This window comes from Alligator sinensis, unplaced genomic scaffold, assembly GCF_000455745.1.
Source record: "Alligator sinensis unplaced genomic scaffold, ASM45574v1 scaffold111_1, whole genome shotgun sequence".
Taxonomy (NCBI): domain Eukaryota; kingdom Metazoa; phylum Chordata; order Crocodylia; family Alligatoridae; genus Alligator; species Alligator sinensis.
The window spans coordinates 982,231-1,007,777 of record NW_005841875.1 but is presented as its reverse complement, the minus strand read 5'-3'; the positions used below and the strand labels follow the sequence as shown (position 1 = coordinate 1,007,777).

General features: G+C 43.0%; 1 protein-coding gene across 1 annotated transcript in view; it reads right to left on the bottom strand.

The window, feature by feature from the left end:
• Positions 1-25,547, bottom strand: part of TRPC7 (transient receptor potential cation channel subfamily C member 7) — a 115,654-nt gene that overhangs the window by 31,085 nt on the left and 59,022 nt on the right. The window contains exons 3-5 of the mRNA XM_025196023.1: positions 24,964-25,128; positions 15,534-15,750; positions 5,309-5,542 (exon numbers count right to left, since the gene is read on the bottom strand). Of these exons, the coding sequence (XP_025051808.1) occupies positions 5,309-5,542; positions 15,534-15,750; positions 24,964-25,128 (616 nt within the window). The remainder of the gene's footprint in view (positions 1-5,308; positions 5,543-15,533; positions 15,751-24,963; positions 25,129-25,547) is intronic.

The window sequence follows — 25,547 nt, the reverse complement described above, 5'->3', positions numbered from 1 at the left end:
GGAAAGAAATCTGTAACATAAATCACCTGTGATATAGATTCTGGGTCTTGGTTGTGACCAGGACTGGAAGGAGAAGTATAATGTCCTAGTAGCTGTGGTTATCACAACGCTTTTCCAAAATGGGTAGGAATTATTAGCCACATTTGGAGAAGCAGAGGCATGGAAAGGTTACTTATGATTTGCCCACGGCCGCACAGCAACTCACTGACCGAGACAGGAACAGAACCCCTGCTCCCTTACTCCCTGGCCGTGGCCTTATTGGCTATATTTGCTTCAGTTCCAGTTGAAGATCATAAAAGTTGTGCCATGGTGCAATTTCAAATGCAAACAGGAAGAAGGTAATTGCTAATTTGGTATTATTTGCTTTGAATGAAGGGCACCACAAAAACATTAAAAGAAACTCACTGGAATCCAGCCCAACCATTAGACCACAGAGGTTTGGATTTATTCCTATAAAAAAAATGGAGCCTCCATACCACTTGATCTCTCCAGCTTGTGTTAACTGCTCCAACTGAAAACAATTCTGAGAAATTTGGTCTCTTGCTTCTGTTCTTGATGTTCTTCTTGATATTATCTATATGCATGCCATCTATCTACTCTACCCAAAAGTTGATGCCCTCTTATTATCATGGTATCTAAGTGCTTTTACATGAATTGAGATTCAAAATAGAAAAAAGGTGGGGACTCTGACTCAGAAGTGACATATATACGTATCTAATGGCATGGCAGTAAATTAAAGTATTATTAGTGTGAACCTAGACTGTTTGAAAAGTAGCAGACTGGAAGGTAACGTTAACGGAAGGCTGCCACAATGCCAGTTTAATGGCATGTTTGTGCCTTATCAATCTAGGAGAAAAAACTAGTTTTCAGATCTCTTTGTCATTCATTCTGTATCAGTTCCCAATAAATTGTTTCCCTCTTGGCCACGCAATCAAAATAAAAGCAGCTGACTTTTAATACAATGACATGACTAAGGAATGAAGAGCTAGTAGGGTGAAACTCTGGCTCCACTGAAGTCAAGTGAGAATTTTTGCAATTCACTATTTCACTCATAGTCGATAAATAGAAAAAGCAAAAGGAAAAAAAAAAATCCTAACCATGCCAAAGCAAACAGCTTTCCTTAGGGGATAATATTCAATATGCTTTGTTTTTCTACTATTCATTTGCTTGGTATAATAGACTTCAAAAAGAATGTAATACCTTTGGTTTCCCTAATAAACCCAGTGGATTTTAATATCTTGCTCTTTTCTGAAGTTAAATGGTCATATAATTATTTCTAAGTTTGTTCATTTTCATTTATTTTGACAGGGGCTGCACTTGAATGGGTATGGATAGAGTGCTACACTGAATTTTATGAAGCGGTCTAAAACAAAATGGCAAGAAAAATCAGTTTATAAAGGTTGCGCTGTAAACTGCTGGGCAGCAAATAAAACCCAAACTCCATCAGCCAGCACTGCAGTTCAATACATAATGACAACTTTTCCAGTTTCTTTAATTGCTTTAAAAAACTTATTTTTTGTTATCTGAATAAGCTACAGCTTTTGTCACAATATAAAAAGAAAATGTATCTTCAAGTATCAAAATGCTTTTAATTATCTCGTGTTGTATTTCTAATTTCATTATGTATGGCTTCTGCTTAATTTGAGCTCGTTTTTTCTGTTGAAAATTAAATTTCCATAAGCCTGGGAAAAACGTAGCCTCGCTTAAGAGCTTTTAGGAAAAAATGTAATCTATCAGCAAATGAGCACTTTGTTATTTGCAGTTTTTTAAATATAAATAGTCCTTCCCCAGGTACAATGAGAAAATACACTCGTTGATGTAATATCAACCACATTTTTTGGGACCCTTCCGCCCCTTCCCAAGACTTCCTGCCCTGCAGGTTCTTCCTAACGTTAGAAACGACACGGATTTATAAATGACAATGTTCTTCCACATGAGGGCACTCCTTACCATATAACCAGAAGCAAATATTTTCAATAGTCCAGAAGCAAACCAGAAGGAAGACAAAAGAAAACACAAGAGATTCAGGCCTCACCATTATCTTTTGTCCAGTGAGTAAGAGAAGCGGCTGCCACATATTTTACCCAAAAACATTCTTATTTGTCAATATTATGACTGCACACATTGAAGCTCAGCTGGCATCTAACAAATCACTCCGGGAACCATCCTGCTTACACCCACTGAGTCCAACCAGAAATTAGGACCCAAGTCTTCCAAGTAGCTCAGCGCAGCAGGTGTCCGCAGACCATGTCTAACCACAGAAGCAGACTCTGAACAAAATGCAGTTGCAGCTGCTGTTTTGTCTTAAAACACAAGTACGGGAAGAGATGGTTGCGATGGCGTCACTGCCACCCACGTTTCATGTAAAACCCTAAGGATGAGAGCACTCACCCAGGAAGTGGAAGATTCAAATTCAGTTCCTTCCTCAGCTGGGAGAGTTCAAACCCACATCTTCCAGGAAATTGCCCCAACCACCAGGCTATTTTGGATGGAGAAGCACTCCTGACTTTTCTCTCTGATGGCTGTGGCAATATAGAGCAAGAGGGTTCACTGGGCAGAGAGAGTGAAAGGAAGCAAACTCTCTGGGTTGGCAATCATGGGAATCTCACTAGGCAGAAGGAAACCTCAGTTCTAGTCCCTTTCCCAGGACTATTTATGCATTTTGCATCACACAACCATGCAGGTCCTCAGTAGGGAACAGAACATTTCCTCTGTCCTGACTGCTTCTATGACGCATGCCCTAACCACTAGCCTATAGAGACCGCTTTTTGTTTTCTTTCTGGCCCATTGAGTCTTGAATTATTTTCTGAACCCAATTATAGCTTCAGGAGGAAGGGAGGAGAGTACTGCTCACTTGGATTAACTTGTAGCCAGGTGGGCAGAGCATTCTCCCGGGAGGTGTGGGTTTGAAACCTCTCAGCTGATCTCAGGTTTCCCTCTTTCTGTGCGAGTGCTCCTGTATCACCAGGACAAACATTCTTATGGAAAACAAGAATAATGATTTCTGTAGAAAAATATGTAGGCTCCCAATTTAAGGAGTGAACTCTGAGTTATGGATGGAAGCATTACCACACTAGCTTGATTGAGACACTTACTGTCTAACTGGATTTCCACTCCCTGTGCCCAACATTTTCTATTGGCTAGCTTAGCCAGTTTTCTGCTCAGTGTGTTGGCTGTTGAGATTCCCATTCTGAACCTTAGGGACCCTTTACCATTACAGGTATTGTACAATTAACTGGTTAATTGCACAATTAACTAAAACCAGCTACATGTGCCAAGTCGCTATCACGCCACCGAATGCTCCAACCAGCTACGGTTAAACCTAAAAAATGTGTACTACCTTGATAGTGGGTTGGTTGGTATCCAGCTTTAATTTGCACAGGTAGCAGTGTCTTCCTAGTGGCTGGGAGCCCGGTCGGCTGCCTGGGCTCCCAAACCCAGGGGTGCACCATGTGCAGCCAGGGTTGGGGGTCCCAAAACATGTGGCATGACAGGAGGCTCAACTGTGTGGATTGCATATTAGATCCCATGGCGCCTTTACCTGCACATGTACAGGGGCCGCTAGGTGTCTATAGGGAGTCTAGGGATCTAATTAGGACTCTAGATTTCATCTTACAGATCAGATACTTATATCCTTTATTGGATCTAGCCCTTTTGTGGGTACCAATCATCTTTAGGTGTCACTGGGTGCATCTACACATGAGCTTTACTGTTGAGTTGACTAATGAGCTTTGCAGTAAAGCATCACCATCTACGCGTGTGCCCATTTTAGGGCGTAGCAAATTAATTAACTCTGCTGTAGAATAGTACTGTCCAGGACTGTCCTATTTTACAGCAGAGTAATTTACTCCAGCACAGTGCACATGTAGATGGTGACAGGGTCTAGCTGTGGCACAAGAGTGCTAAAGTGTAGGGGGGCTGCCTGCCAGCTAGCCCCACATTATAGCACCCTTGTGCCCCAGCCAGCCCCTCCACTATCCTTCACCACCACCTGGAGCCTGGGGTTGATCACCTGGGCTCCCTGCCAGCCCGGGGCTGCTCCACTCTGGCTCTAAGTACTGCAGTCACGGGCACATGTGCAGACACTGCACCCAGCAGCAGCTGACTCCGGTGTGAACTGCTCCAGAATTTATTGCGCTGCACTAACTGCACGTGTAGATGCACCCACTGAGTGTCGGTCTGAGAAAACCATGGTTCTAGAATTGTTTCGGCTTTTCATCTATCAAAGAATGCAACGAGCTACTGCAGAAATCAGTAGTGATCCTCAATACACAATATAACAAAAAGCAGCTTCTCAAGCATGGAAACAGTGGACTGTTGTAAGAAGCCGATGCTTTTGAACATGAACAAAGGAAGCTTACGCAAGATTTTTAGTTTTTTCCACTTCTCTTAGTTCCCCTTCTATATTTTTTTGTTTTCCTTAGGAAGGGGCTGTGTAGCTCAAAGTCATTAGGTGGCACACTGGCAGGATACATCTGATCTAATCGCTCAGTATACCAGGGGTGGGCAAAATGCGGTCCAGGGGCTGGATGCGGCCCACCAGGCCATTCTATCTGACCCATGGGGCCCCTAAAAATTTTAGAAAATTAATATTAATCTGCCCTGGGCTGCCTGTCATGCGGCCCTAGATGGCTTTCGTAAACTCAGTAAGTGGCCCTTTGACCAAAACAATTGCCCGCCCCTGGCTGTAGACTATGATACAAAAGACAAAGGCTTACCCAGACCCCCCGAAAAATCAAAGGTGCATGAAGTTGTGGCAACAAACACTCAGCTGTAGACAAATTAGGCATTAGATTTACTAAAAATAATCAGGAATGTCATTTCATAGTCGCTTTTCCCAAGAGAAGGTTTCCTCTTTAATACTGATAGCCCAGTCCTCCCATGTTTTCACATGTCAAACCCCTACAATTTCACAGAAGTCCATCAACCTCACCAGACCACATAGCTTCTGGATGATACATTTAGTAGCCTTGCATCTCTTTTACTTTGAGGGAGCAGAACGCATTCTTCTATCTAGACTTTAAAATATATCTGTCCCCTTCTGGTTTTAAGATTATTTTTTGCTTCGTCAGCATGTGATTGGACTGAGTCTGGCCTCAGTACTCATTCAGAGACTGAGCGAGGCTTAGATCTCCGTTCCTTTTTAGCATGGGATAGTTGTTTACCAACATGGCTGTAAGGGATAGATCTGAGGAGAATAATCCGCTTTAGTTTGAGAAAGCTTCAAGAAGGTTAAAAAGGTAAGCTGGTGCTTTCCGCATGTTACCCCAAAAGAACACGGAGCATTAAAGGGCAAAAAACATCTTACCATAAGTAAAGTAAGCAACTTCAGGGGGAAGGGTGACATTATTGAGGTCATCGTCCGGAACGTACTGATCTACGTATTGTTGTGCTTCGGTGGCTTTGAGAAAAGCCATGAACCTTGCAGTGAATGATGCCACAAAGATGGATAGCATGCCGAAATCCAGCAGGTTCCAAAGATGCAGGACATACTCACGAGGCCCTTCTTCCCAGATTTCTTTGCATTCTGACCATATCATCCCTGGGGAAAATAGATGTTAACATAGGATATTTGGACGTCAGATGTTCGTAATATTGTCTGTGTGTTTGCTTTAGAAGACGTGCAGTTGGAAATGGAGTATGATCAGGGGTGGAGGCGCTCATAAGAACTTCAAACAATAATCTTTAAATCATGTTTGCTGACTCCAAATTAATCTAATATTGTCAAGACAATTATTTTTGGCCATAAGCCAGTTGTAGAAAGGTAAACCTACTCTGAAAAAAATACAGTCTGGTGCCTTAAAGACCCCTTTGTCCATATAGGGTAGACTTTTCAAAAGGTCTTAACCTAAGTTGGCTCCATTCACTTAATGATGAAATGACACCTAATTTTAATGGAGGCAGACTTAAGAAGACCTCTCAGCAAGTCTGAATATTTTACCTGTAGCAAACCCATTGAAGTAAGACTCCCACAACTATTTTTGGAACAGTTATGAAATTCCAAACCATTTCTACAATGAACCCAAAGCCATCCTTTTGGATGGTTTTCAAATGTTCTCTTTATAATCCTCTCCTATACTCATCCAGGAAAGCTCATGCACACACACATGGTGATTTCAGCACACCTAGATTTCATTTGGGAAATGGAAGCAGAATCTGCCTTAATAATGCATGAAAATTATATCTAGTATTTGTGGTATAATCAGAATCAAGAAGTGCCAGACAGATTGCAATGGAGTCTGTTCCTTTTCTCTGCTAAATTGTGCATACTAAAGAAGTTTGAATAACTTCTACACATTTGAGCACTTATCCATCACCTCCATGAGTACAGGTGACTTGCAGGTGGATTGGGGACACAGTGGGCATGTCTACACATGTGCATTTACTGCGCAGTAACCCAAATTACTGCACAGTACGGGTGCGTGTCTGCATGTGCACACCCCTCCTGCACAGTAAACATGGCAACTTATACCACCTTGAGTGTGATACTTGTACTGAGGCATTATGCCGGTATCAAATTTACACCTTATTAGTTACTGTGCAGTAATGCATATGTAGATGCCTTACTGGGCAGTGTAGATGCCTAACTTTAGTCCCAAGTCAGTCCACACACAGTGTTAATGCTCTTTAATGCCTTCATATGTAGATGCTGGCCTATTCCCGCTTACTGTGCAGTGACTTACTGAGCAGTATATTTAAGGTGGCATAAATGCACATGTAGACATGCCCAGTGATAACTATGTTGGTGGTGTTTAGCAAATCAGAATTGGAGATAGGTCTGAGTTCTGACTGTGTTCGGATCAGTGACATAACTAACAGGGCTGTCACCCAGGACAAGCAGGGGTAGGGGAGGGAGTTGGTGTGTCGTTCTGAGACTGGATGCAGGGGATTGCGGGCTCTGAGACTGTGGGGCGGGCAGCAACCCTAGCCATGCTCAGTCCTGGCTGAGCTGTTTCTGGCGTACGTACTGACTGTTGCTCTTAAAGCCGCAGCAGTCAGAAACTGTCTTGGAGTTCCCTGCATAGCAATGCTTTCAGGGCACAGACTTGATGGGGTTGAGAGGGGCAATTCTGGCACCCCCTCCCAACTTGGCACCCAAGGTGAATGCTCCTTCTCATCCACCCCTCGTTATACTACTGATGCAGATCTCCTTTGTGGAATGGGGCTGGGGGAAGAGATCATTGGCCAATGTGCATCTAACAACACAATTCAGATACTCCACTAACCCCTGGCCAAATTCCAGCTGGTAGGGTCAGTGTAGGGACTTGTAGGCCCCTTGGGATATCTACAAAGATTGTTTAACATCCTAAGAAGAACTGTAAATATTTTCTTAACTGCATCAAAGTTACACACATGTTTTGTGTCCAGCCCTGTTCCCATGGCAATGGCAAAATTAATGCTTAATTCAGGAAAAGCTGGAGCAGGATATATTGGTTCCCAGGTGCCCTTCTTTGATTTTTGTCTTTTTTTCCAACTCTTTCTCTTTGCTAGAAGTTTTTGTGATGCAACGTGTAAGTGCATTTCACCGGCTACGCCTCCAGAGCCTTGTCCATGTGTACGATGGACTGCCTCAGGAGGCACAGGCTGAAGATGAAATTTTCAGTGAGAAATCAAATCACTGTGAATCTTTCCTCAGGTGGAGAATTGCAGAACTGCCAGTCTGTGCATCCAAGCTTGAGAGGTGGAAAATCAAAACCTAGCTAACATCTTAGGTTAAGGTACCCAGTCAGTGACCTCTGGAAATGAAGGTTCAGCTGTCTTTCATATCAAATGCCCATTGATTTCTATAGTGTGGGTAACAGGAGCCTACACAACTTGGCATGAAAAGGCAGGAGTGTGCCAACAATGCAACACAACTAATCATTACTCAGCTACAGTTTCACAGCTGCCTGGAGAGGTTTAACACTATACAGGCTTTAGCCAACACAATCAAGACTCCTCCTTTCAGGAATAAAATGCACCAGTTTCAATTTAATAAAACAACGGATAATAATTAGTACTACTGGCATGAGTCAGACACAGCTAGTGTACTCAGGAGTCTGTTAGCACACTGCTTGCTCATTTTTGGATGCTTCATTTCCCTGATGCTTTTTCCTTGTACTGGGCAAACCTGGAGTCCCATACTGAGATCCAGGTTATTCTCTGGTAGGGTTAAGAACAGGCAAGAAGGCTGTTAGTTTTCCTTTTGAGAGTTTTCTCCTCCCTGTTCCTCTATCAATTTGTTGGCAGAAGGCAAGGAAGGTATGACCTATTGACCTGGCAGCTACTTGAATGTCTTTGGTAGCGTGAAAACCCTCTGGAATGAGAACCTGTGTCTCAGCAGTGGCCTGGACCCCATGTGGTTGTGGCTCAGATCCTCAAAGAAGGCAAACTGCATGCTCAGGGCCACATCTGACTATGGCATTTAATATTCCTCCCCATGGCTAAGAAGCAGTTGCCTCTGGCTTAAGTAACATGCTAAGGGGAAACCTCCACGGGGTGCACAAGAAGACGGTATGCAATCTCCCTTTCACTGCTCCGTTCTCTCCACTTGCTGCCCATTCTCTCTCTCTCCATGCAGTACAATGCCTTTTGCTGGGGCCAGCAGCCGTGTGGCAAGAAGCCTCCTCATATGCTTCAGAAGGCAATGACTTAGCCTTCCCTTTTCACTTTCACGCAACAGATCTCCTGCTGATCTCAGTGGAAGTTGCAGACCATACTCACAGTTGGGTACATCTACATGTTCATTAATGTGCTGAAATTATGGTGCTTTACCTGTAATAACAGGTACTAATTTAATGCGCCGTAATTGGCACTACTGTGCATTAGCACAGATGAATGCTTTTTATGTGACACTTAATGCCCATTGGGCTAACCTACTGCACATTAGCACAGTTTTTGCCACCTGTGCTAATGTGCAGTAGAATTTGTCCAATGGGCATGAAATGTCTTGTGTAGATGCGCCCATTTAGTAGCAAGTAACCTCATAGAAGAGGGTAGCAAAACTGATTCCTAAATAATGAGATTTGCATCTGATCCAAGGGAAACAAAACAAAGCAAATATAAAAGCAACCCCCTTTTGTCCCCAGTAATTGTTGTGTGCCAATATTTAGACTGGTCCATTTTTCTGGGGAGAGGGGGTCGGTCACTGAAGAACCTCAGGAAATATTTTTATGGGTACTAGCAACCAGATTATTTTCCTGACTGACACACAGCCATGTAAATCTGGTTTAAATATTGACTAAGCCATCATAATTTATTTCTGGACTAGATTGCTTACATTACAATGAGCTGCAGGGATTTGCAGCTGGAATATGTAATGCAAAGAAAAATGTTCAAAATCAAGGAGGCTGAGTACAGTTAAAACCAGAACCACAGTGGTTATGTTAGAACATGTGGAACCTGTGTTTTGAATCAACCCCTATTGGCCAACTTGACTGCTGATCGGTTTTTTATAACTGCAATTGCAGAAAGTCCATGCAAGACAGCAGAAGAGCTGCGGCAGAAACATTGGTGCATAATGATATGTATATTCTGATGGGTGGAACCAAGCCATTGTTGTTGATAAAAATGTTTTAGACGAATGAAAATCAGATCACAGATTCAGGCTATGGAAAACAGCAGGGTGAAAGACAAAGCAAGCTCAGCAAGATGGTCAGCATGAGAATAGGGAAGAACCTACCATTAGAGCTGGTAGACCTGTTTGTGTTTCATTTGCTTTTCTTTTAATAATTTGGGGTTTGTCTGAATGTTGTGTAAAATAATAGCCGGGGGGGGGGGAAACCCCTGCCTTTAGTTCAGCTGACTACTTATTAGCTCTGTGTGTCTGTTCATCCTAGACACGTGAAACTCCTATTCATTTCCTGCCTTCGGGCGGGGGGCTGGACTTGATGATCTTCCGAGGTCCCTTCCAGCCCTAATGTCTGTGTCTATGAATCTAGGATGGGGGGATTAAATGCATGGCCTGCAGGCTGGATCCAGCCCACAGAGGCATGTCACCACACAGCTCTTGGAGGGACCAGAAATGTAGGGGGTGGATCCGATCACTGAATTCTGGGGTACAGAGACCTGCAAGGGATTCGAGTGATGGCTGTGTCAAGCTGCTTGACTCCTCAAACGACACAGCGACAGTTCACAGCACCACTGCACACCCCACCGCTGCAGGTTGGTGCCGATCTGGCCCAGGGAAGCCAAATAAACATTGACACCCCTTGATCGAAGAGGAACATTTAACCATAGTCAGAAAACACTTGAGCCCAACGTCCCATTACACCACACCTTGAGCTTTCATTCCCAGCCGCGCAAACCGGGTGGAAAACACCGTTCTGATCCGCTGGTGTTTTGTTCACCCACTTTGAAGTGACTCCACACTGACAGAAATGATTTTCTTCCAACCAAGTAATGGGAAAGCCTACCCTTTGCATGAATTTCTGCGCGCAATTTCATACAAAGGAAGTCGTAACCTGCCGAAAACCTCTCTCTCGTTCTCACTTCCCACAGTTACACTGTCCTATTTAGACAGTAATGGTGGCATCATGTGGGGCTATAAAGTTCACCCCCACTGTTGCTAATTGGGGAGGTAATAAAGAACTACCACCTTTGCCCAGCTAGAACCTGAAATTTCCTACAGAGTATTTTGCCTTCAATATGTGTATGTCTAAATCAAAATATGGTGTGGATTTCATATCTGCAGGAAGTTTTCATTGAGGTCATGATATCACAGCCCATATTCTCTCTTGGTCATGGTATAATAAATTAACAGTGTCATATTATCATGAGATGATGCTACTTTTTAAGACTCCTCATTACTGTACTGGTTGGCAGCCAGGTAACACCATTGGCCAATTTCCCAGAAAGATTTAAGGCCAGGGGACCGGTAAACTAATTACCTTAAAATGATTGGCTGAAGTCGGAACCAGCAATGCATCATCAGCATTCATCCTCACTGCCAGAGAATGAGGAAGATTGGGGAAAATAAAAACGTGAGGAGAAGGATTAAAAGCAGAGCAGCGAGAAGTAATATCCTCCTCCTTAATTGTACTGTGAATCTTATTTCTGTTGCATGCCTCCATGTCTCACTCTGGGAAGAGTAATTGCAGAATGAATTTAATACAGATGGTGGTGTGGGACCATACATACTGATGCTCATATTTAATACCTAGGTACTGAAGTTAATGTACACCTTGGCAGTCCTGCTTGCTTTCCTTTTTCAGCAGGTGTTTTTATTTTATGTGTTCCTGTATATGGGCTCTTTATCCATAATTATGGGGAAGTGTGCTCACACTAGAGAATAGACCACCCTGGACAGGCTCACAAGGTGGGTGGATCAAAACCTGATGGCATACAAGGTGCTCTACCTCAGGGGAAAAAAAACACACACCATATTTATAGGCTCAGCAATGCTACACTCACTAGCACCATGACCGAAAGAGACTTGGGGGTCATGACTGACCACAAGACGAACATGAGCCACCAATGCGATGCCACAGTTGGTAAAGCAAACAAACCCTGGCTTGCATCTACCAATGCATCTCAAGCAAAACCCAAGAAGTCATCCTCCTGCTTTACTTGGCCTTGGTGAGGCTGCATCCAGTTCTGGGCTCTGAACTTTAGAAAGGACGTGGAGAAGCTTGAGAGAGTCCAGAGGAGAGCCACGTGCACGATCAGAGGACAAGAAAGCAGGCGTATGAGGAGAAGTTGAGAGGCATGGGACTCTTCAGCCTGAAGAAGCAAAGGCTCAGGTGTGACTTGGTGGCAGCCTATAAATATATAAAGGGTGTGCAAGAACATCTGTTCACCTGGGCACTCCAAGGGAAGACAAGGTCTAATGGTCACAGACTCCTGGAAAACTGTTCTAGGCCGGACATAAGGAAAAACTTCTTTACTGTCCGAGTCCCCAGAGCCTGGAATAGACTACCCCCAGAAGTGGTGCAAGCACCTTCTCTGGACACTTTTAGAAAACACTTGGATGCCTATCTTGCTGGGATCATTTGGCCCCAGCAGACTTCCTTCCCCTTGGGCAGAGGGCTGGACCCGATGATCTTGCAAGGTCCCTTCCAGCCCTAGCGTCTATGAAATCTATGAAACAGTTTCACATAAAGAGGCAGGAGACAGGGAAGGGAAGCTTTAGAGATGAACTATCCACCATATTTCATAGTTCTTGATACAACATTTTTACACTCCTCAGATTTCCATCTAACAGCTGGGTGGATGACTGTTACTTTTAGCTATGATCAAGGGGGCACTGCCAGCTGCCTCCCTGTATACTGGAACACCTGCAAGTTCCTCAGATCAAGTTAAAATAAGGCTGGCAATTATGCAAACGGTTTCTACTAGGGTACATCTACACAGCCTGAGTAGCAGTATTTGATGGATAATGATCCTGTGACATGAGATAAAATTAAATCAGTGAAAAAAGTACAGTATCATGCCCCTGTGAGCTTTGGATAATATTATCGTTATAAATAGCCAAAAAATGTTTTCTACCCATGAACAATTTCAATGAAAACTCTCCCTCGTCACCAATGGGAAATGTCAACTTCTCAACAAAAGGCCAAATATATATTCAGTTCTTGGCAGCCAATAGCTAGAATGTTTTCAAACGAAAAACGTAAAATGTTGGAAACACCAAAAAGTTTACAGTTGAAAAGTAATGAACACAAACATTTCAGAGGCCACTTAGGATATTTTGAAAAACAAGTAAAACTGCTTTCAGATGCTGACAAAAAATTGAAAAAAGAAGACAGGAAATCAGGTATGCTGCAAAAAAAATTCAAAAGCTCGACATCCCACTGGAGACAAATTGATAGAAAAATCCCACCTATCTCTAATTATTATATTACAACAGTTCCCTTAAAAATTCAGGCTATCAGTTGAGATGCTACCTTTGATATACGAATAGCTCCACCTCAATTTTTATTCCCTGTCATAACATTAGCTGCAGATATTAAGATAGCTAAAATAAAATATTTTTAAAGGTAATTGTTGTATATGCAGAGTTGGTGGGAGTGAAACTATATTAGCATGTACAGACAGTTCTGTTATCTTTTGTGATCTGGGCTTTCTTTTTCAGAGGAAACTGGATTCTTTCCTCCCAACTGGTTGTCCACGAGATGAGGGTAGTGAAATGGAGAAAGGGATAAAATGCAGTCTAGCAAATAACTTAGGTCATGGCGTGCATGCACTTTGATACATGGGGCCTTTCTGATCCAAAGCCCACCAAAGACAAATCCTGTTGAGACTCCTCTTCTCTTCAGTGGGTTTGGGGCCAAGTCCATTTTGAAGTGTTGGGTGGCACCTTTCAGTAGGGTGAAACATATGCTTTTATTCACAGTCTTCTGCTTTGCTGTGTGTTGTGACTTGACAAGAGGTGGTTCTTTGGTTCAATGAAAAGGAGTTGCTAGAAAAGTCGGTTGCCATCACAGGCTCGTTATAGACAAATTGTCCACAATTTTCAGAAAATGGGCCCAATCGCAAATGTTAATGTGAGTATAGAGTATAAGCATGTTCTATGACAGTCACTCAACAGGGTTAAAATCCTGCCCTCTGGAGCTAGTACCAGAAGAGTACAGAGTGTCCAGTCCTAAAAATTTCCAAGCAAACAACACTAACACCCCTCAAATAGTACTAGCCAGAAAAATCTTAACAATAGAGTCACGGTTGCTTCTTGATGCCCTCATTTCCACCCAGCCCTGTTCTTTTAAAGACAATCTTGTTATTATGAGGTGTAGGATGAGGGTAATTTTGTTGTATATCATGTTACTATTACTGAAGCACTATGATATAGTGTTTAGGTAAGTGACCTCTCCAGAGAAGAAGCAGATGGCTAGCAAGTAGTGATTTTGAGAGGGCAAAGTTGCAATCAGAAAATCTCATTATACTCCGAAGCCTGTACAATGAGCCATCTTTCCTTCTTCTTGAAACCTGAAATAATTTGCCTTATACTAATGCTTTCTTCTTCCTCCCTCAAGAACTCACTCGGGCTGCCAGCCACCTGCAGCCTGCAAAAAAGAATCTCATGGCCAAAACCATCTCCTCCAAACTGTTTTAATACTGCGTCAAAAAAAAAAAAAAAGCTCACATATTATTCCGTCTACTTTCCCATCTATTCTTTTTTTCTGTATGTGATTCTGCTTATTTGAAAGCCAGAAAAAAAATGGAATGGAGACCAAAAGGTCACTCAATATAGCAGGCATCATCCAACTCTTAGGTTGCTGTAATTCCATTTACTTACATGCTGCTCTGGACCCGTTTGCCCTGATGCGAAAAACCAGGTGGAATAAAATAGGACCTTTGAAGCCAGATAAAGATTTGGCAGCGTTGATGCATTTTGCTTTCAGGAGATCTTTACAGCCAATTAGGATTAGCGGTCCAAGGTAACTGGCTTGCCCGTTATACCTATGTGGTAGGTTTTGTCCGGAGAACTTGGAACTTCCTTAAAACTCCTAGTCTGTCTATTTTGTGCCCATGTGTTCACCAATGTCAGTGCTTATCAGCATTCATCAAGGACTCAGCTAATTTCTTTGTTTCAGATGCATCCTATTGCAAAACTTCACCTGTCATTTCTTTTATACCCCTATGATGCTCTTCCCCACTGGAAAACTCCTCGGAAATTTAAAAATCACTCCCAGTTTCTGTCTAGCTCTTCTCATCATTAAATTGCAAGGAACTTTAGAAAGAGCTAAGCATCATCATCTCCATCCTGGAGACGAGGAAACAGATACAGAGAGGTGGAAGGGCTCAGTAGTGTAAGTAGGAGTGGGTGAACAGAGAACCAGACTGGTACCCCTTGGGGGATCCCATGCTATGGTGGTGGCCCATGTGCCAGGTGTTAAGACTCTCCAGAACTAGAATGCCCCACTCCCCAATCTCCAGGCCTTATTACCTGCCACCCTCTGCATGCCAAAGTTCCTAATTATGCCCCTGGAGGGACTCACCCAGCAGGTTCAATCAAGAATAGCACTCCTGAGTGCAGGTGTAATGCCCTGTCCACTGGGGCAATACTGTCCTTCAATTTAGTAGGACTCAAACTAATAGAGTTCTATAGAAATTACTCTACAACCCAGAGAATTATTGGTAAATACTAACTTTTCTACAGGGCTATTTTATCTTTTGAGTCATCTCATTGAATTTTATAGAAGATGAGTAATTTCACATTAAATGCTCCAGAGCAGCCCAGAAAACTATGTATAGAAGTTGGAATTTTCTATTAAATGTATCTTTATTTTTTTCTTATAAGGGAAAGCATTCAACAAGTGCTCTCTGGGCTGAATCAGAACATCCTTTACAATCCTTATCTCCAGACCCCAGCTGACTTCCTGCCTTTCGGGGGGGGGGGGGAAGGGCTGGACTCGATGATCTTCCAAGGTCCCTTCCAGCCCTAATGACTATGAAATCTATGAATTAAATTATGTTTTTGCTATTGGCTTCAATGGGCCCAAAATCAGGCTCCATCTTTTTTTATTCTTTGGCTGATCAGCATCTATAATGTTTCATTTATCTCCAGTTATTTTGCACTTCTCTGGTATATTAACAGACATTTTGATTTTGCTTACCTAATACCCACTTCATGATAAGCAGTTCTGTCCAGGAGAACTGAGTTGTTTTCACTCTAAATATTTGTTTGGGATGATCCGTGATGGTCTCATTTGGAAGGTTTTTGACCCCTTCAAATCGATCTGAGGCATTCACTACTAACAGTCCAAGGAAGATTGTGAAAGAAACTGCATGTGCCACAAATTTCATGAAAGGACTTCGGAGTGTCCGTCCCAGCTGAAAATGAAACATATATAAGACGCAATTATTTTTATTTTCTGGTCTGTTTATCATATTCCCTAGCATTTTACTCTAAAAAAGATGAGCTCATTTACACCTGGTAATGTCACTGATTACTCTGGGACATCACTACAGCTCAGGTGCTACAGCAGGTTTGCACTTGTTCAGTCACAAAAAATAAGGGTCCTTTCATGTGTTTTCTACCAGCATTGGGATGCTAAATGCTTCTTTTACCACCCACCAATATTTGTGTGACATGCCATTTTCATATTTGTGCCATCAGAGATGAAAGAAATGGTAAAAGTATGACTAGTGAAATTTAGGGTATTATGGGCCCCTGATTCCCTCTTCTCCCATATACCAGTCTAAATTGGCATACAGCAGTGATGACATTAGCACAACATTCTGCTAGTTGGTTATTAGGGCTGTGCGAAGCTTTGGTAGCTGATTCGATTTGGAGGAGATTCGGCCCGATTCGGGGACAGAATCTCTGAATCTGAATCGAATCAGGAGACAATTAAAAGCTCTGAATCAATTGAAGCATCTGAATCGATTTGGAAAAGCTTCAGAAAAGATGTGGCCGCTTCAGAGATTCGGCCATAGACTAAACAGGCAGCTGACAGCTGCCTCCAGCTGGTAAGTCTGTTGGGGTTGGGAGAGGGGAGAGGGAAGGGGTGTGGGGGAGGGAGGGATTGGGGTTGGGACAAGCTGCCCAGCTGCGGCAGGGGGTTGCATTCCTTGGGGGGCATGGGATGAGGGCGCGGCAGCACTGGGAGCAGGGGCTTTGCCCTGCTGCCATTTGTCCAGCTGGGGGGGGAGAGGGGGGGAGTGGGATGTGAGCATGGCTCACTCCAGGCAGAAGAGGGCAAGGGATCAGGACCTCTAAGGGCTTGTGGCAGAGTTCCCCATGCAGCGTGGGGCAGCGGGGATTGCCCCCCTGCCTGGCACCCGTGCAGCAGCTGTCTCATTGCACGGGTGCAACACAGCTCATCAGGGCACCGCACACTGTCTGGGAGCTGGGGTGGCTCCACCTGTCAGCTGGAGCCTGGCAGTGCTCAGCCCCAGCTCCAAGGCAGTGCACAGTGCCCTGCCAAGCAACACTGCAACCATGCCATGGCTCATCTGCCGCACGGGTGCCAGGTGGAGAGGGCAATCCACGCTGCTCTCCACTACCCCACACTGCCCCACACTGCATGAGGGAGCTCTGTCATGAGCACCCAGAGGCCCTGATCCCTGCTGCTGTAGCCAGAGAGTGCAGGGCTTTTATTTTATTTTTTAAGTGCTGGGAGGCTGGGGCTGGGCGGGGGATGGGGCCAGGCAGGGCAGCTATGGAGGCTTCTCCCATGGCTCCCCCAACCTGGGGAGTGGCAGGCACAGCCATGGGAGAACCTGCAGCTGCCCAGCTGTGCCTGCCTCTCCACAGCCGATCTGGATCACCGAATCTCTCTGAATCAGCGCCGAATCTTCTGAAGCCAATTCAGTTGATTCAGGACAATGATCTGAATCTCCAAATTGAATCACTATCTTCCGAATTGGCTGAATCCAAATCCAAACTGCATACTTCCCTACTCGCACAGGCCTATTGGTTATCTAGCAAAACCCTCATTAATAGCTTGTTTGACACATTTTATTTAAAAGCTTCTTTAGTAATGCTCTCTTAATACGTACCAGTCTGATAATTATCTAGTGCAATTACAAGAGCAGCTACAAAGTTACCCAGTAAAACGTAAGGACTTCAAAGCAATACATGCGTAAGTGATAGAGGGCTGATCTGAGCTATGCTCTCTTCTTGCAGCATTTGTCTTATCCTTATTCAGAAGCACTGCTTAGCTGTTAAATTAAATGCTGCTTATCTCATTATGTATTTTCCCTGATTTAAGAATACATTATTCTTAAAGAATATGACAGAGTTGGTAGAGTTTTTATTTTCTTTTGGATCAATGCCATCATGGAGTGTAACCCATTCTACAAATGCCTTCTTCTCATGTATAGGGCCTACCATGCATTAGAAATATCCATAGTGTGGTCTTACCCATCAATGACTCTCACACATGATGAATTATGCTCCAACCCTTCCTATGTATCCAATGCTTTGATTAATTAAAACAAAATATATGGAGGAAAGGTTCAGGTTCCCCTTGCTATTAATTAATCAACCCCTCAAGAAAGACCTACCTCTTTGAAAAAAGAGTTTAAGCCTACCTACTTCTTCCTTCTGTATCAAATTTGTAAAAGAAATTTACTGGACAACACATGAGTTTGCTCTTTTTCTCTTTCTTGTCTGATTTTTTTAAAATGGGAAATCTTTTACATGATTGCTAGAGCAGTTAAACTTACTGGAAAACATAGGTGAGATTAATTCCTGGAAAATTTGTCACTATGTGTAAGTGGAAAACTATGATCCATGTCTGAGCCTCAAATCAGTGAAGCACTTAAATATATTCATAAGTCCCAGTGACGTGAATGAAAAATGCTTAAATACTTCAGTGCTTTGTTGAACTGAGGCCTGAATTACTACAGCAAAATACAGCTTTGTCTAAGTGAAGGCATCTTTTAAAAAAAATCCCATCATTTCTTCTACTGGTTCTTCTGCCCTATGCAGTGAGTGTAGAGACAGCTGAAGTTCTACAGATGGTACCATGCAGATGTGTTGTACAAGGGTTTAGCATGAAGCTTTGTCTACATTATCAGTCCCACTATTGCCCTTGGACATTCTTCTAATGCAGGCTGTCACTTTCCATACTAATGCCATTAAGTTAAGGAAACCATAATTAAGAATGAGTGAAGCCTTCAGGTAACTATGGACATATGGGTCATTGACTAGAAGTTGTTAAGAAAACATATTTTTGACTTATACATGCCCAGTTCTATGCTGAATTCATTCCATGGGGAAAAGAGAGTTTGAATGGACTATTGATTGCTACCTAGCTGCTGGGGGCAAGGACTTTTGTGGGTGATATATTTTATTGGACCAACTGCATGGCTGGGATAGACTTAGACAATAAAAGGTATCACCCACAAAAATCCTTGCCTCACACATATTTCTTGGACCATCACAGACGTAACATCACTATAATACCACCTAAGGCATAGGTGCTCTTTTCTGCCAATTTATACTTTATAAAATAGAGACCTGTAATTTATAATATTCAAATTGCATAGTCTGGATGATCACAGAAACAACCCTGAGCTATTACAGAAGAAAACAAACTCTGTGGATATTATCATTTTGTTCTCTCCCAATATCATAAATTCTGCATTTGCTCAGCGTTACATCCATACTTTATCCTCTGTGGCCACGTCTATACTTGCGGCAGACTGCACAGTTGTTACTTGCTTATGCAAATACTAAACGATTGTGCAGTAACCCATGTTACTGTGCAGTACCGTCGCTGCACATTTTTTTCCCCAATGCTACTGTGCAGCAGCAACAAGCTATGGTGCAGTAGCTCATTACTACTGTGCAGTAGCATCGCGTCACAGTTAGTGCCTGGCAATGGTACCGCGCTGTAGCATCTGATGTTACTCAGGAGAGCTTAGCATTTATTTCTTTTTTTTCTGATCTTCACAGAAATCTAATTTTTAACTAAGTGGTGAAAGCGGTGACTGGGAGATTTTGTGAAAAATGAATGAAGCATCGGTTCTTTCAGATAACATACTGCCTTACGACAATAAAAGATGATTTTTTTTGTTTTATTTTCTTAAATTATGTTCTAATTATACCTGCGTGCAGAGCTACTTGTGCATACTATTTGACAATTACCTAAATAATTCACAATAGTATGTGTCATCTGAAAAAGAAGGCAAAGCAATGCTTGATCGTGATTGATAACATGACAGTAACAATTACAGAATACAAACAGCAAAGATCTATTTTTAAAAGAAAAAATTGTTTCAGGATCTAACATTCCTTATGTATTACTGAAGAAGAATAAAGTAAGCAGATATATGAGCAAAAACAAACCATGAAAAGGCCATAGGAGAAAGGAAGGGTTTCAAGATAGAAATTCATCTGAATCAAGGAGGACGGGAACACGTGAAGGAAGAAACAGTTTAAGGAAAAGTGTAGACGAGGGGTGTTAAATGTCTGATCCATGGGGCTTGTATTGGGGTCAGGAACTCAGAGGCAGGGAGAGAGAGGAAAGGGCTCAACACTGAAATCCCTGGCGTGGAGTCCCACTGCCACTTGCCCTGCTGCTGCCACCACGTCTGAGTCTGGCCTGCGAGGAGCAAAATGTTCCAGATGCAGCCGGAGGGGGAGGGCAAATTTGACACCCTTCATGTGTAGACTATTCTTTCTTTTTCCAGCATTACTAGGGATCTAGTTGAACAAGAGCAGGTGTGGTCATCAGGAGAAAAATAAAACTCCCTAGAATAAAAACACTAAGCTAGACTACAGCCAGGATGCTGGTGATTGAGGCTGTGGGCCTTCATTTACAATGCAGAATGTGTGAAAAGCATGTCGCTGTTTGTACAAGGGAAGGAGTTTCTAAATTAGCCATGGTAGCATTCAGAATTGAGTTAGGTGCCACCTCAGTTCAGCTAGGAACAAAGGAATGACCTTACTTCCGTAAGCCTTGCACGCAGCCCACTGTCCTCCTGCTCACAGTGGCATCAAAATGAGTATGTCTTGATCTTCATCCATCTGGCCTCTGGTCTTTCACTTCCTTAGATCTTCAAATGTTCAATAATTTTGACATATGAGGTGCAACTACACATGCTATTATTGGGATGCAATAAACTCTTGCGCAATTTGCCCCGGAGTCAGCTGCTCCTGGGTGCAGAATTTACATGTGCAGACAGGTCCACAGCAATCTGAGCCACAGTGGAGCTGCCCCAAGTTGGCAGAGGGTTGTCAGAACTAACTATATACGGCTGGCCTAATAAAAGATAACATAAAAAGCCCTTCCTTCTTGCACATTTCCCGGACCATCGTGGCACTGACAATACTCTAGCCCTGCTATATTACAGTAAGTCTTTCCGGATTTGTAAAGTTCTGCAGTGTTTTTTGCAATACCCCCTTACAGGAGTCATGTTCATACGGGAGTCGAGGTTCATTCAACCTTGATGAGCAAAAAGCAAAATGCAGAACAATTAGCTCTAATTCTACTTACTATCTCCTTCATACTAAAGGATCTAGCTACAACTGCAGCAAGCTGCAGATATAGCTATAGCCAAGCCGGCTACAGCTCCCCTTTGTGTCACAGCAGCAAAATAGAAGAGGAGGAATAGTCACTGCAGCACAACTTCAGTTCTTATTTCCCCAAGTTTCTAGCTCCAGGTAAAAAATTCTATGAGGAACAAAACCCTTTCAGCCTGTGGAAGAGAGCTCTGAGCCTTGAGGACCCATCCTGGAGATGGCTAGTTCAAAAACAGAGGCCTCCAAAGGTTCTGGTCCCTTCAGGGACTGCAGTAAGCACCTGCTGAGAGAAGGTTAAGGGAGTGAGGAATGAGGGCACAACTTGAGCCTTGAGGGGTCCTTATGCCTTGCAGAGACATCATAGAGCTGAGCTACTATCCTCGTCCAAGTTTCCTTTTCAGGGTAATGAGGCTCTGCAGCTGCAGGCAAAATCATTCAGGAGCCACCAGGACACGCCCATGCTTCCTTGGTGTTCCTGAGTCCCAGAGTCCAGCTTTCCTTCAGTTGTGCCTCTAAGCATACTACTATTCAGAACCCTAGGCGATGCGTTGGGGGGGCACATGCCCCCCCTGACAGGGCCGTCCCTGCCACCACCGCCAGCATCTTCAGTGCTCACCAGCCCTATCCCCACCGCTGATGCTGCCAGCAGCATCTGCGGGTGCTCACCAGTCCTGTCTTCACCACTGCCAGCAGCATCTGCGGGTGCTTGCCAATCCCGTCCCTGATGCCACCGGCAGCGTCTGCGGGTGCTCTCCAGTCCCGTCCCTACTACTGACACCACCAGCAGCATCTGTGGGTGCTTGCCAGTCCCATCCCCACCCCTGACATCGCCACCAGCTTCTGCAGGTGCCCCGCCAGACTCTGGAGGCACCAGTTGCCCATGCCTCTAAGCATCTACCACAGAGGGAAGATTCAGGTATAACTTTGACCTAGCTAACAAGTCCTTTTCATAAGATGAAGAGCATCACTGGATTTTTCAGAGCACCTGAGCACCACCTAGGAACCCTGCCCAAATCTCTCCATCTCCTTAGTGGGTACTATGATTGTCTAAAAGTCCACAAGGACACTGACCATCTGTGATGTGATGGGAGGCATGTGTGCCAAGAACCAGATCTTGGATCTAATAGCCATAATTTTGGGTGGCGTGGAAGAACAGTTAGAAATTATGTGCATTAGATTCATCTATTTATGTGTTATGGAACCATGCAGAGGCCTCAGGCAAAAAGCAGTGCTAATCCCTTCATTAAAAAAACACAATTAAAACAAATCCCTGCCTGCAGAGTCTCACAGTTTAAATTTGTGATATGATGCAGCATGTGAATCTGGCAAACTCTAGGATGAAAAGAGGGGAGGAAGAACTAAAGTGTCTGTGATAAGAGAGTGAGGTTGCCTGGAGTAGTTAGTGCCTTACGTAGTAATTTTGAAATCAGTGGGTGCATCTACATGTGCATTTTAATACGCAGTAGACTATTTTACTCCAAATTTTAAAGCATCATGTAAAAAACTGTCTGTGACCTTACTTTAATGCTCAGTAAAATAGTCTACTATGCATTAAGCATCACTAAAAAAGTGTGCAAATGCACTACAGCACATTAGTACAGCCTAATGGGCATTAATTTAGTACCTCACATTGGAGGTACTAAATAAAATGTGCATTAGAAAAGGCCATTACTGCTCATGTAGATGTGCCCAGTGGGTGTGTCTACACTTGTACTTTAATGTGTATTATCCTATTTTAATGCACATTAAAGCATCATGAAAAACCATGCGCTTTCACAAATGCATGCTAAAATAGACTAATGCAGCTTTTTCTAGTAACCTTACGATGGATGAACCAAATTTAATGTTCATTATCAAAAGCACATTAATGAACATGTAGACAATGCCAGTTAAAAGGTAGCCATATTCAGTTCCCCTCCCCTTTTTCAATGAAATACATGGGCTTAAGCATACTTTATAAAATAGCCATCACTTTTAAATCATTGCCTATGCCCTATTTCCATTTTAAAATTAGCCTCTGTTTTGAAGTCGTGCTCTCAGCTTCATTGCACTTTTAAAAATTGTATTTTAAATGTCTGCATACGTGTTATTTATAGAAATAATTGATCTACCTGCTAATATAAGTTGCCAGCCTCTGCCTGTTTATAACCAAGAATATACAAAGTGATCCTCTATTCTTGCAAAAACTGAAGCATATGCTTAAGTTTACAGAGGGCATGCATCTACACATGTATTTATGCTGGCTTAAATTTACTGCACGGTAATTACTTTGCAGTAAGCAGGAATAGGTCAGCGTCTACATGGGCAGGCAATAAAGCGCATCAATGCTGTGTGTGGACTGACTTGGGACTAAAGTTAGTCCCAAGTCAGTCCACACACATAGTGTTACTGTGCAATAAGGCGTCTACATGTGCATTTCAACACAGTAACTAATTGGGAGTAAATTAGATACATGCAAGATGCAGGTATCAATTTTCCACTCAAGTCGGCATAAGTTGCCATATTTACTGCATAGTACAGGCGTGCACATGTAGACATGCATGCATACTGCACAGTCATTTTTGTTACTGGGCACTAAATGTGCATGTTTAGATGTACCCAGAGGTCAGTCGTTCCATTCAATGCAGTAGCTATAAAAGTAACTGCATAGTTTTAAAGCAAGCTCAGGTGTCTCTTTTGGATTGGGGCCTACTATAATAAAGCTGGCACAATCATTCCAGTTGCCCATTTGCTCTTGAAATGTTTTATTTGCTTTTAACATGCAGGAAAGCATCATTATAAATTAAGACTCTAAAGGAAAGTTGTTTTAATGGATACTAATGAGTCATTATAAGCTGAACCCCTTGAAAAAACAAGATTCGCATTTTCAATTAACGTGAGAAATAGAGGTTAGTCTTGGTTATTTTGAAGGATGCTGGGTTTTAAACATCACTTATAATCTCATCTATTCTAGAAGCCCATCTGTTTTCCAGACGATTAGTCTTAAAATTAATCTTTTCAAATTATAGTCTCTCCTTAATGCACACCAATGGGTCAGTCATTTCTTGGGTTTAGCAAATTTAGGAAGGATTCTTTACAGACATTGAAAGCATATGAGACAAAATGTTTTAAGGACTGAGTAAGCTAGCAATCCAGGGGTCATTACTGTCACTTTTTTGTGCATTTCATAATCACTTTGTTAAAGACACTTTCTAATGGTTAATATGGGCAACTGTTGTTCATGAAGAAATGTTCTATTTTTTTGTCCGAAGTAGTGGAAAAAACACTATTTATTGCTCACCAAGCAGCCATTTATTTCCACCTCTCTGAGCACTTTCTCTTAGGATGGAAACCCACCACAGAATTGTTACAGCAGATAATCGTTAGTGTTACTGGCCTCCCAATGGCTGGCTCTGGTCCCTTCACCTCTAAGTCTTAATAAAACTTTTAGCAGCACTTAACTCTGTCAGTCACCCGCTGTCCATAATGGAAATGGAGCAACTTTTAATATTGTTTAAACTTTGCCTCCATGATTTGGAGACTGGGCTGTATTTTGCTATTGGGTATGATGACTCGCTTTATTCTTCATCTTGACAAGTTACAATTCAACACGGGTTGAATTGTTACTTCATTTTCCCTGCCTCCCGTGATGCCCGCTAGCTACAAATAAAGACAAGAGAAACAAAGAGAAGAAGAGAGAGGCCAGAAAGGTCCAATGCAGAGAGGAGGAACCCCTCCCCATGCCCATCCACACCCAATACAAAATGGAAAGAGAAAAAAATACTGATAGGATCCTTTCCCTTTATTTACCTGCCTTTTCTCCATCTCACTCATACTTTCTCACATCCTTCCCACTGCATCCTAATTCCATTCATGCCTTCTTATATTTTCTAATCTCCTTCCCCATCTTTATTACTCTTAAAAGACAAACTGCAAAAGACTCCCTCTTACTGCCCTAAAACTCTCCCAGAGCTTGCTGTGTGGAAAAACCACAGAGCACATTCATTTAGGGGGGAGAAACAGTTTTGCCTTCAGTCCAAGACACCGGGCATTAATCACCATAGGCAAGATGCACCTTAGCCAGTCTGTACCTTACTGCAGGGGGCAATCCAGTACGCTATGGCGAGGAAAGGCAGGCCAATGGAGACTCCAAAGACAGCCAGGAATTTCACAGCGATAGACTGCTGCCGTAAGCCTGAGAGGTTTTCGTACCACAGGGTGAGCAACTGCTGCTGGCAATTGGGATGAGCGACAAACTGTAAAGAAAGAAAATAATTAATTAATAAAAGCATTGGTAGCTGTGCCTGATGATTAGGAGATTTCAGGAGGGGGCTGCTATGCGGGGTAGAGACGCGCCGTGGGTTGTACCTCATTTCTCTGCCTACCAGAGCCAGACACGTTTCATTCTGTTTAATCAGCCACAGTTTATGCCACAGCTGTTTAGAGAATTGTAAATCGGTCTCTCTCAGCTGGCAGCCACCGGCACCACGTGTTCAATCAATCTCTTCTGTTCCCCGTCTCTTCTAGGAATACATGTGGGTGTCCCAGATCAGGCCAGTGACGTATCTAATCTAAAATCCTGGCTCTCACAGTGGCCAAAACAAATCTGATGCGAGGGGTTGAATTTGAACCTGCGGCTGCAGGAAAACCTGTGGATTTGGCACAGCTGGAAAGA